The sequence below is a fragment of the Micropterus dolomieu genome, linkage group LG09 (assembly GCF_021292245.1).
Source record: "Micropterus dolomieu isolate WLL.071019.BEF.003 ecotype Adirondacks linkage group LG09, ASM2129224v1, whole genome shotgun sequence".
NCBI lineage: Eukaryota > Metazoa > Chordata > Actinopteri > Centrarchiformes > Centrarchidae > Micropterus > Micropterus dolomieu.
The window spans coordinates 7,698,008-7,711,110 of record NC_060158.1 but is presented as its reverse complement, the minus strand read 5'-3'; the positions used below and the strand labels follow the sequence as shown (position 1 = coordinate 7,711,110).

The 13,103-nt window shown below is 37.7% G+C and overlaps 1 protein-coding gene across 1 annotated transcript in view; it reads right to left on the bottom strand.

Moving 5' to 3' along the window:
* Positions 1 to 1,596: 1,596 nt before the first annotated feature.
* Positions 1,597 to 13,103, bottom strand: part of nudcd1 (NudC domain containing 1) — a 41,567-nt gene continuing 30,060 nt past the window's right edge. The window contains exons 9-10 of the mRNA XM_046057938.1: positions 4,891 to 5,050; positions 1,597 to 2,129 (exon numbers count right to left, since the gene is read on the bottom strand). Coding sequence (XP_045913894.1) covers positions 1,840 to 2,129; positions 4,891 to 5,050 — 450 coding nt within the window. The 3' untranslated portion in view covers positions 1,597 to 1,839. The remainder of the gene's footprint in view (positions 2,130 to 4,890; positions 5,051 to 13,103) is intronic.

The following is a 13,103-nucleotide window of genomic DNA, read 5'->3' as shown; positions in this document are numbered from 1 at the left end:
TAACTATGTTTCATTATTGAGTTCTGTGTGGTGTGATGCCTTGACAATGTCTTTTTCCCTTTGTTTTGGAGTACAGATGGGGCCCATCCTTGGAGACATGAGTGGTTCTGACAGGCCGCCTTTAAGTAATCTAGGAATGCTGGTACAGCTAATAAAAACAAGTGGTGAAGCCCAATTCAATTGCATGCCAATAATTAAATAAAACTGGATCTCCTCCGCAAAATAATGAAAAAAAAAAAACTGAAAAAGGTTTTACCCCCAGCCTATAGTGTTGCTTAGGGCAAAACAAATCGCCTCAGAAACTGGCAGGGCTCGGGGGAGCACAAATTGCAGATAGTCTTCACAAAATTGCCTGACCTGATGAAGACTGACTCACATCGACGCACTGTTCCTCGGTTGCTGAAGCAACACTAGCAATTTAAAGCTTGATCAATAAATTGGTTAGAGTAGTTCTCCAATAATTTCTGAATAACTTAAAGTTTTACCAGACAGCAAACACAGACTGGCTGGCTTCTGTTTATTGTTGCCTTCTGGTGCATGAAAAGACACTGATATGAATCTATTTCTAGCAGCAGTCGAAGGTGATGCTGTGTTTAAGCCTTTTGCCTGTTTGGATCTAATCCTGCACCCCCCCGTTTGTGTCTCTCTTGTCTTTTTTCTTGTGCTATAATCAAAAAAATATATAAAAAAAGAGGAAGTGGACCATCCTTTTCTTTTTACATAAAAAGTCCATTAGGGTCTCTCTTCAATCTTTTTGGATTTATTTGGTTGATTGGATGAATGGGCTTCTTTGGGGATTCTTAAAATGGAAAAAGAAAATGTCACTGCTGAACCAGCAAGGCAGAAATGTTTGTTTACTGGCAGGACATAAAGACGTAAAAAAGAAGGATTCACAGCTAACGCAAACTGAAGCTCTTCTTGTGTTTAAAGCTGGAGGAAATGTTTAAAATATGAACTTTTCTCCATTATCCGTCCCAGGGTTCTGTATACACATGTACTCCAGTTTAACAGCTCAGACGAAAATGCAACATATGACATGTACAGTATTTATAAACATACACCTAGCTTGTATGAGCAGTTTAGCATTTTCAACCTTGGTCACCAACAAAAAAAGTTAAAAAACAAACAAAATTGGTAGCAGACATGATTGAATTATTACACCCCTTGATTTTATGCTCCAAGTCCAACTGATCCATCCAAGATTGAGGCTAATACAACCGGAGCCAGTGTGATGTGTGAAACATGTTTATGGAAATTTATGGAAATGAATGTTGCTTCTCTCATACTTCCACAGTGATTGTTGTAAAATGAGCCAAGCAGAGGGATTTCCTCAGTGTCCTCTTCCCCACTGACCATCTGACAAAATACCACAACCAGCCATCAGCTCAACACAGCCAGCACTGCACTGATGGCATTGACGGATTTATTAATTCCAATTCATGATTAGGGATTACAAATGTCTGTAATGACGCAGTAGCATTATTAATAGCACACTACATATATGAAATGTACATGTATGAAATGTGATTGCTGAACTAAAGCATTGAAAGATTTTTAATAATTTATATTTGTTTTCTTAATGAATTTCAAAAAAAGTTCCAGCTTTAGTGAAAGTTTATTATTGTATTTTGTCTTTCAGAACATGGTTCCTTACTTTCGATCTCATAGACATTTCACAACACAGAAGAAACATGAGGAGAACTCAGTGCTGAGAGATGAAGCTCAGATTTACACATCAGGACATTTCTTTTATCAGTTTCAGCGGATAACATCTTCAGTTTGGAATGATGGCGCTCTTTGGGGGTAGGAGAAGAAAATCTAAAACTAACTGTTCCAAATCTAATCGTTATTGACCTTTAGAACAAAGAGATTACTGGAGGTCAGGATGTACAGTCTCTCATTGGTTGCTCTGAAGCCCAGGATTGGTTTATCAGAGTCCAGGCTGGCCACCTGTTGTTTGGCAACCTGCCCTACCTGACGGCCCTGCTTCCTGTTGAAGAGGACGGTTTCCACCGGCGACGGCTGCCGGTAGATGAATGTGCGGCGGAGACACTCACACAGTGAAGCGTAGGAGAAGTTCGGAGCGCAGGTCGCAAACTTTTTGTCCCGTTTGGATGCCTGGACGTAGCCTATGAAAACAGATTAGAGACACGCAGAGAGGATCTTTAACAGTTGCAACCTGTTCACACTCAGTAAGCAGAGTAATAAAGCAGTTCCTCTAGAGAAGTTGGGATATCAAGGCCTTGCTCAAAGGTACAAGGTCAAGCGCTGCTCTTTAGGCACCCAGAAGGTCCATGGACTGAATTTGGCTTGATAGTGCAAAAAACAGCCAAGTTGCTGAATTAAAAAGCCTTAAAGCTTTATTGCACTGGGTGCTCAGGTGTAGCAAAAGAGAAGGTTAAAATTTGCAAACGTTTCAGTCCCCCAGACCTGCATTAGTTAATAATGGATTCAGGATTTCAGGAGATTTAACTGAAGAAAAGGAACAGGTGCAATGAATGAATTCAGTTTTTTAGAAAGAGGCCACAATAAGGAAGCAGAGATGGTATACATGTTTGACATTCACATATCAAAAGGGTTCTATAGATGTAACAATAAAGTAAAACATTAGCACTAACACAATTAGTTGACCAAGTTGTTGAAGTCATTTTTGAGCTAAAATGGCAAACATTTTCAGCCTCTTAAATATGAGGATTTTTAGATTTTTGCAGTTTAATTTCAGTGTAGAATAAATATCTTCAGGTTTTTGATTGAACGGACAAAACAAGTAATTTGAAGACATCAACTTGGGCCCTGGATAATCAAAAATTAAAGGTTAGTGTAATTACTGCCCTACAAATCACGTTAAAACTTGCAACACTTATACAGATTTTCAGTTCTTTTCAGTTCCGTTCTTCAGGTTCAGAGTAGCAGAAAGGTATTTAAAAATTCCTTAAACTTCAATTATTTGCCATCACTGAACTGCACACAGCACACTCATGTTTGGTCTGTGGTCACTTCATACCACGACGACAAGAGAGGACAAAAGACCTGATGCTGGTGAACTGAGAAAAACACATTACCTTTCACTCCTAAAATCTGATTAGCCACTTCCTGAGTGCTGAGATTTCCCATCTGACAGCAGAGTGTTTCAATAACAGAAGGTGGATCATTTTTCTCTACTGCTGCTCCACCTTGTCATTAAGACTAATAAGATTAGTTTTACAAAACCATGTTGTAGTAGAGCCCAGGCTAGCAGCAATCAATACAAACTCATTTTTGCCTTGTATAATTTCTACTCTCTCAAAAACATTTTTCACCCTGAAATTCATTAGAGATTTACATACACGTTGTTTTAACAGTGCCTAACATATTATTTCTATATGAATATAAGCAACCTTTGAATGATCCACTAAATGCCGTGCAAGGGGAAAACTACAGTATTTTTATTGCACCTTAACACGCCTGATTTTGGTGTTCAGATATGCTTTTCTTCAGCCCATTTTCCTCTGAGCCTCATTTGGATCCACTGACATCATTTTGAAAATATCACCAGGGATCTATCTGCACTCTCAAATCGGGTGATGTATTGCAAACAGAGATGTGCAGGTAGTTAAAACTGCTTTGTTAAAAAAGAAAGAAGACAAATGATGATGTTGTACCTGATGTTGTCAGAGTGGAAAATTGAAATGAAACTTGTTTTAGATGCCATCGTTGAGGATAGATAGAAATACTAAATGAGGACTGATTGAAAGAGACTCTAGAAATGAGTACACTGGCTGATGGCATGGGTATTTGGTTTGAGATTTGGAGTTAAATTAACAGCCTCAACACATCAGTCAGTGACTACGCTAAGTGGCACAATATAATCCAGTTATCCCAGACCTCATTGTATGGTTTATACATATGGCAGAGAAGAGCTCTGTTAATGATCCTGTTTTCAAACTATTTTAGATACATTCCTTTTTGTGTCCTTCTAGGGCACAAGCAGTGTAGGTGAACTACCTCTAGTCATTAACTGCAGTTTTATGGCCACCATTTAAAATGATTTGTTGCCTATCCATTGCAGCACTAGAGGGACAGCAGCAGTGTGACAGCGACTGTAAACAAAGTTAATGGCTGTGAGAATGAATAATTCAACTCAAGTTGTCATCGTTCATCAAAAACGGAGATCAAGCTTCAGCTGGTAATGCCGCCAACATCTGAAAACCACTCCCACATACTGTGACTAATGTAACATTTCACATGTCTTAAAAGGAGTACAGTTTTCACCACTAGGGGCACTGAGACTGTCCCCACCATAGACTGTATAAAACATGGACATAGCCTTCCTTTCATTATGGATTACTGATTATTTTCTCCATCAATCGATTGATTGTTTAGTTTGTAAAAATTCAGAAAATAGTGAGAAATTACCCACAATTTCCCAGAGCCCAAAGTGACACCTTCATAATACTCATTTTGTCCAACCAACAGTACAAACCTCAAAATGATTATAAACACCCTAAAATAATTAAAAAGAAAAGCAGCAAGTCTTCACATTTGAGAAGCAGGAACTATAAAAACATTTTTGCATGAAAAAGTTTACTTAACAATTATCAAAACAGCTTCCAATTAATTTTCTGTCAATCAACTAATTCATCAATCAACAAAACATATTTTTATCAGATCTTCATATGTTTATATGCAAAACTTTTACTTTGTAATGTAACAAGTATATAGTTAAGTATACCCTCTGAATTGTAGTGTAGTAGGAAGTACCTTAAATCTGTACTTAAGTACCATTCTTAAGCAAATGCACTACATTCTACCAGTGATTAATACTGCAACATATATTTCTATTGCAGATACAAATAAATTCATATGCCTACTGGAAGCATTAGAATAGGTGTTTTTAGTTGAAGCGCTTACCCAAGGCATTGAATGTGGCGATGTGCTCCCACATGTTACTGGGTTGGTCAGGATGGGGCTGCCACACCAGAGCGTCCACATCATGTCTGAGACAGAGGCACGGCATTTCAGATGGGTTCACTTCAACTGTGAACAGGTACTGATTGCTGCCTAGATTCACCTGGACGGAGACGGACCGAAGGGAAAGGTGAACATAATTCAAGTCAGTTCAGTTTTGGAGTCTGTCAATAATACTATTTTACTGTATAATTAACAAGTATTCTCTGATTGTATCCCTCTGTGACCCGGGAGCAGCACCTCCTCCACTGTATAAAGCAGGTAAAATGCAATGCTTTAATTACAGTACGATTCCCATCATTCATGGATCTTACCCAGAGTTTCTCAGGTTAACTGACTTTGACAAGACACAATCTGCCCTCACAAGGACGTGATATTTCCCAAAATGGAAATTTTTTGATTTTTTGATGAAATGGCATGAAACATTGAGTTTGTTTACTTCTTTCCTTAATTCCTTTCTTACTATCCTAATTCCTTCCTTGTTTATTTACCTCCTTCCTTCTTTATTCTCTTTCTTCATTCTATCAGTTTATTGGTAAATGCATCTCTGGTTTGTTTTGCAAATACATTTCCAATTTCTAGCTTACATTTTATATTTATCTCATGTGGAATGTTGTGGCTTTCATGTTATTCCTATATTTATGTTTTTGACCTCTTTTACAATTGATTCAATAAAACCAGCAAGAAAATGTGTATAGGTTTCTCCACACGTTTCTTCCCACATGGTCACCAATATCATTAAATGGAGAATTTAAGATTACAGTTTGTGGCAGATCTCCATCTTGAAATCCAGCATGACCATACTGGGTAAAAGGCTGTACTGAACAGTATGTGATAACGGCCATAAAAGTCCATGTATTTGCCCAACATTCACTTCACTCTGATGAATGTGCTTGACGTAATTGCATGTGTGTGGTTTGGTGCTATTCTAGTCTGACTCCATTTGTTTTGGAAAGAAAATGACCGCTGCTGTGACATAATCGATCCTTGACATCTGTCTGTTCACACCAATCCCTGACTGGGAGTCAACCCACGTCCTGCGAATCCAACTGCCAACATGTCTCAGAGGCTGTCAGGCAGCGCTGTCCTCCCCATCTCAACACACACTTGACAGGCATTGAAAATTCTGCAAAACCAACCAATATGTTGGTGGTGGATGGTTGAGTACAATGACAAGCCTTTTAGCAAGCCATCACTCTTTCACTCTCAGATTTTTTTTGCCACTTGTGTTTGACTTTGAGCATGCGGCAGATGTTCGCTCATGCTTTAGTAGAGTCTGTGTGTGTGTTGACTGACAGGGACACCAACAACTGCCCGGGTAATTATTGTGAACAATATACTAATAAAAAGAAAAAAAGAATAGTTGCACTGAATTAAATTGACATAAATCAGAAGACTTTATTTGTCGTGGAGGGCAGAGTGTGTGCAGGTTTTAATAAATTCAAAGCCTCCTGCAAGTGATTTCACTGATTAGTTTATCCTCTCTGCACTAAGAAATGCTAATCAATCAGTGAAATCAGCTGATGTCAGCCCTCCATGGCACACATGCCAAATTGTATATTACCATTTCCCATCAACTTAAAGGCAAAATTGTTATCGACATCTTTCAGGATACGTTCCTGAAGTGGGAAACCTTACAGGGTCAGTTCACACAAAAACAAGTCAACATGGTGGTGGTTTCTGACCATGCAGTTTTTAGTGCCAAGATTTTGAGATCCAACTTTGATCAACATCGGCCACCACACCAACAAAATGGAGATGAACTGTGTTTCAGTGGTGCTCTTCAGAGCACTGATGAAATGCATATGAAAAACTCAACAGCAACAATGTCCCAGTTACTCAGGAGTATCCACAGACCTTGAATAGAACAGTTTCCATACTGATTATTGATTATCATTTAAGCATATTTTTCAAGCAAAACTTTTTTTAGCTCTTACTAATAGATACTATTGCTGCGCGGGAGTAGACGTGGATAAGGATGGGGTGGCATTAGCTCAGTCTGTTGGGACATGGCTTGGGAACCAGAGGGTTGCTGGTTTTGTCAAATGAAACTATTTCCTCAGATATCCTGTGGCTTACTAATGGTCACATTCTAAAAAAGGGAAAAATCCATTCATGAGGCTTTTATCTCATGATTTTACAACACTACCTCTGGCCTGGTTTTTGTGTTGGGTATGTACTGCAGAGAGTTCAGGTCTTACCTTACAATCACAAGAATCCAAACCTTTATAAAAAAAAAAAAGCTAATCGGAGCCAAAGTAACAAGATAAACATAACAGAAATTTCTATTCTACTTTAGTTTCCTTACAAAGCCATTATTGAATGAGGAGGATTTATCTGCCAGCAGCAGAACAAAGCCTCGGATTAACCTGCAGAATCTAAATATCTGTGAAACCGAGATACGCTACTCAAAATAGAGAGAGACAAAAAACATGAAAGGTAAGCTCAGTTCTAAGGGACCAGAGGATTTTACTGACTGGGACACAGTGAAAAAAAAACCTTCTCAGGCGTCGGTCAGAAGACCAAGTATTCCACTACATACTATAATACTGTTATATGTATTTACTGCATCTAAAAGGCAGAAACAGAAAGGGATGAACATGTCTTACCATTTGGCTCCTTTATTATTGCTTTACACCTCGTGGTAGTTTGCCCAAGTTTAGTGTAATATCTTTCTGTACAGGCACTCAATTTGCAGTTAATAAGAATCACATTTTATGTCTGTCTTTTAACACCAATTGAAAGGGGCTTTATTGGCACAGCAAGTGTGAAATAAAAACAACAAAAATTAATTGTAAAAAAATCCTTATAATAGAAAAAAATTGAGACTTGAGCCCTATTGAACAGTGACTACATATTCTGTTTTCTTTTGGTTGCCACGATTTTTTGTCTGCCAATTTATAATCTCTTTTTAGGGCCATATAACATTATAGTATACTTTGCCGTTTAGTTTCTTCTTTCCAATGTTCCAAATAGGTCTCTTTACATTGCATTATTGCAATAAAATTGTTACTGTCCGATAAGTCCAGAGTTGTAAAATTATGTCTCAAAGTTTTTCTGTAAGTCTGTGTAGTGTTTTGGCGTCTGTAAACCTTGAAACAAAATAATTTGTTACACCAACTGGACATGCCTGGATCGTATTTCATTTTCTCACCAGTACCGGCAAACATCACGCCCCCACCAACACAGCCACCTGCGTTGTTTTAACACAGGGCTGTTTTCAGTCTGATCTCAGCTTACAACAGTTCTCATCCCTGTTTTGTTGCCATCGTTGAGGCTGTTGTTCTGTTTTCTGCTTCTGGCAAAGGAAGATGATGTCTTCATCTTAGCCACAAAGTTGTAATTGGTTCGGCTGTTTTTCCAACCAGCGAAACAACTGTCAGCGGGCAACACAAGGTCCAACTTATTTTTTGTTTCCGTAGCTTTCAACAAAGGACCTTTTGTCAACATAATATATATATTGCTATCTTGCATGTGTTGCATGATTGATTCACACAAACTGAAGTACTACAATTGGACAAGGCAAGTACTCATAATAAATTACTTGTACCTGCTTTGGGTCTGAAAAAAAAAAAAAAAAGGCTTTTAGTGAATACTTTTCTTTTCATCAAAGGGTTTATAGGCTTTGAGGATGGAGGACAGGAAGTGAAAGGTCGGCATTACGAAAGCAAAAGCAAATGCATCTGTACACAGAGGCCATCTCTCTGTAATAACAGCTGAAATAACAGCTGAAATGCCAACTCTCTTTCGTCATCATTATCACTTCTGTCATGTTCCTGTAAGGCTGCTGCTCACTCTCTTTTACATCGAGATGACAAATGTTTATTTAGACTCTCTCCTGTTCCACCCAAGTATTTTCTTTGACTGTAAACGGTCAGATATCCTGTCTGGTATGAGATCATAAACGTATATAATAGTAAAATCACTTTCCTTCGCTGTGTCAATCTCTTGGACATCACATTTAATTATTGTTACTACCTTCAGTCAAAGGGGAAGAAACCAGAATATTTTAAAGCTGGTATAATTCTGACTTATGTTACAGGACGGGTGGTGGTACTGGGGCCTTAATTATGCATCCTCATGAATGCACACTAAATTCCATACAGGTGTCATTCTTGTTTACAAGGTTCATTTACAGTTATCTGAAGTTTGCTGAATCTGACGTGGCACATTCATACGAAAAAAGTAAGAGAGAGTTGAGATAATACAAAAAGGTTTTTACATGAGGGCCAATGTCTGTACATAATTCGGGGCAAATTCATCTTGTAGATGTTATTTCATTGGAAAAGTTGACACTTTGACCTGCTGGTGGCGCTGCAGGGAAAAGTCAGGGAACACCAAAATTATTTGGATTTATCCTTTGGGCACCATGGATGTCATGGATGTCCAAATTTTAAGGCAATGCTTATTTAGTACTTATTTATCAAGCCATCAGGCTCTTAAACTCAAATTCATCCAAAGCACTGCTCCATTGATCATTGAATATTGTTTATTTCTGTTTATCTCAAACCATTTTTATAATAATAATTATTATTATTATAATTTCTATATTAATATATATTGTCTGCTATATAACAGAAGGGAGTTACAAAGTTCAATTTCATTATATAACCTCTATATTGTGACAATAAATGTACCTACCAACCTACCTTATTATTATATATTATATTTTATAATATTATATTTCAAAATAAACAAAAGTGTAAACCTCTGGTGGTGCTAGTGAAAAGTCATTACAAAACATCTGGGGTCAATAATTTTCATTGCAATCCCTCCTTTAATTGTTCAGGTATCTGTCTGGACCAAAGTGGTAGTCGATGCTGTTAGTGTGGCTAAACATATTTAAAGAATACGCACATTTGCAACACAGGTGCAAACAAACATCACTTTCAAGTGTAAACAGCATTTTCTGATTTCAAACATAAAATACCTCTATTATTGAAACGACTTAATCTATTTTATTATCAGTGGTGTAATCAATAATCGTAAGAAACTTTGTATTCTTTCAGAGTTTCCTAAATCTTTTTGAAATAAAGTCTTGATAGTTAAAACCTGCAGAAAATACAGTTTACAGAGGCACAGATACACTCCATTGTAATAGGCATTACAGATATGGCCAGTGGATATGACTCACAGCTTCCCTCTTGGGAACAAACCATTCTTAGTCTTTTCAACTGGGACCAGAACCAAAGAGAAGCACATCGACAAAGGTGCCAAATTAATAGGAGGTGCCACAATTTTAAGCTGAAAGGTTTTATACAAAAGGTCAGCATTTGGCCTAGTGGGCAGGCGAGCGACTGGAGCATTAAGGCGGAGAGAATGGGAAGAAAAGAAAGGTAAAGCTTCATGGATGAGATACGCTCACATGTTCACACACACGCACACGGTGAACAAACAGATCCAACAGTCCTTCAAAAGGCTGATGGTACAGGTATGATTACAACAACCCACCTTACTTAAGGGCAACAGCTTACCTGGCTGCACTGTTTACAGAGTAAATAGAGGGAGAAACATTGCAGGGTTTGTATTCACATCAAGCCCTTCATCATAGCCTGGGCAGAAAAACTGCACCTTACATTTAATACTCATTATTAGCCTTTCATTACATAATAATGCACATAATGAAAGGGTTTTTTGGAGTTTTTGTGATGGTGAATTCTTAACCATAAACACGGAAATTATTTTGTGCAAATGAAACTGAAAGAGAAGCATTACTGATGTCCACGAATGAATGAAGCTTTTGCAAACTACTGTATATCTGCTTTGGGAGAAGAAAGATATTCAATTCTGCTCATTATTCCGTATTTCCAAAATACAGAGGTATGGTTGTTAGAGTTGCCTCTAGAAATACTTTTAATATTTTTTATTTGACTTTTTATGCTATTAGTAATGTTAAAAGCAAACATGTCACTTTCTTAATAGAAATATGAGTGAAACATTACTTCGCTGTAAATCAATCAATGTTTTCTTTATGCACGAAAGAGTGTGTTTTCTCTAACTAAAATAGATCACCTTGTCTTCACGAAAGGACTGCATTCATGTGACTTTTTTTCACCATGGGACAAACAATGCCAAGAAAAGGACATTTATAGCAGTTGCTGTTTTTTCCTCACATATTCAGGTTCGTCAATAATGATTTTTGAGCAAAAACCTCTAAATGGCTTAGAGAAGCTGAAAAACAACAAATAATACAAGGCTGAGATTTCACTGTGCAGCATTTCAGATTAAATGTTTGCAAAATCTCCTTCATATTCTCCTAAGGGCTACTGCTGTAAAAACGTATCCTATTCAGCTCACCTAGGACTATAGAAAGTTTATTTAGCATTTTAGTTTGAATAGCCCTTGTTTAATAATAGAAAAGACAAGTCCCTGAAAACCACAAAACAACCGTTCTTATCTCAAGCTAGACAATATCGAAAAAACCTCCTGTTTTTATTCAGATGTGTTTTAAAGACTTGCTAGCAGCGTGACTGTAGGGATGGCATGTCTGTCAGTCGGTCCTGTGCTTCCATCCTGGCTGAAATACCTCAACAAATATTCAATGGATTGTCATGAACATTTGGTACAGATATCCGTGGTGTCCAAAGGATGCTAACTTTGGCAATCCCCCAACTTTTTTTCAAGCTCCACTATGAGGCTTACATTTTAGGATTTGAGTAAAATGACTATTAAATAGATTGTATGGTGTGTGATATTGACAAAAAATTATTAAATTATATCGATATTGTTGATATCTCAATATTTACGATATCTCGTTTAGGCCCGTCATGGACAGCTGACTCCCGAAACTTTTCATGTTCTTTAAATTCAGTGTGGTGGTTAGTTTGTGGACTTTAATGGCAACCGATTTTCAACATGGTTTGCAGATTGATTTCTTTTGAGCAACATCTGTCTTATTAAACCCAAACCGCCTCCACACGGGAGGTTGATCCTTGACCAGCAATTCAATCTATCGATGCAGATTGCAATGCTGGTGGTGTCAGTGTTTCATCTGCTGGGGCTGTTTGTTCACTACTTTTTAATTTCAGGCATGAATTTTTCAGCATCTATTGCTTGTTTAACTCTACTGTGAGTGATGTATCCTACTCGATAATGTCTGCTCACACATCGTTAAAACAACAATTAATTAATTATCATAGACAATACATAACGCACACCTGTAATGGATTACCACGACATTTGGTACAAACATGAATTTATTATTTATAAAAACTTAAGTGACCCTTTACCTTTTTATCTAGCACCACCATCTGGTCAAAATCAGAATTCATCAATTTTTTTAGTTTACGACCAAATGTGAATTTGTGAATTTCCCATTGGGGATTAGTCTTATCTTAAATACCTGAAGAACTGACATACCCACCAACCTCTGCTGCACTTTGAGTTTTGTGCTAGTTTGTTGAGTTTATAAATCCACTGGGACCTTTTGCTTAATAAGAGGTTAATGTTTACTGCGGCTGAAACAGACAGTCCAGTAGAGTCTGTGATAAAAATAAAGTAGGAAAACAGTTGATCATTGACAGCTGATCATGAGTAAAGGCCTCCTTTGATGCAGAGCATTTTTATAAGATGAAATGATAACACATCTTTGGACACAAGACACAAGTCAACAAGTCCACACAAGCAAAGGGTTGATATGTGACTCACAACAAAAGAATAACCTGGAAACAACAACATGAAAAGCAAAACTGACACCTCATTGATGCATCACACCCTGTTTAAAATGTTGGCTGTTGAAGGGAATCTGTGGCTTTTCAATTACTTTACAACGGCTCTAAACACACAACAATCCCGCTGCACTTGCTGTACCTGGACATGTAGATTCTCAGAATGAGCATTTACAGCTTCTTATTATTCAACTTCTATATCACCTTCTTACTATTCAAGTCACAAGGAGGGGTGATTGAAATTAAGTGGTTGGGCTTGTTCCTTCTTTACTGGGCCTTTGTTCTCTGGTCAAGTGTCTTGTTAAAGGGCAAGGCCGGCTCTGGCCCGCTCACCGGGAGCTGGGCTGAATAAAAACATGCTCTAATAAAGGAAGTGAACAGTGTACTTGATGGGACTGAAGGATGGAAGGAACCGACAGAAATGACTGAAAATGTTTTATATGAGGGCTCAGTCTTGAAGGATTGGAGAATTAGAGTGTTTACTAGTGA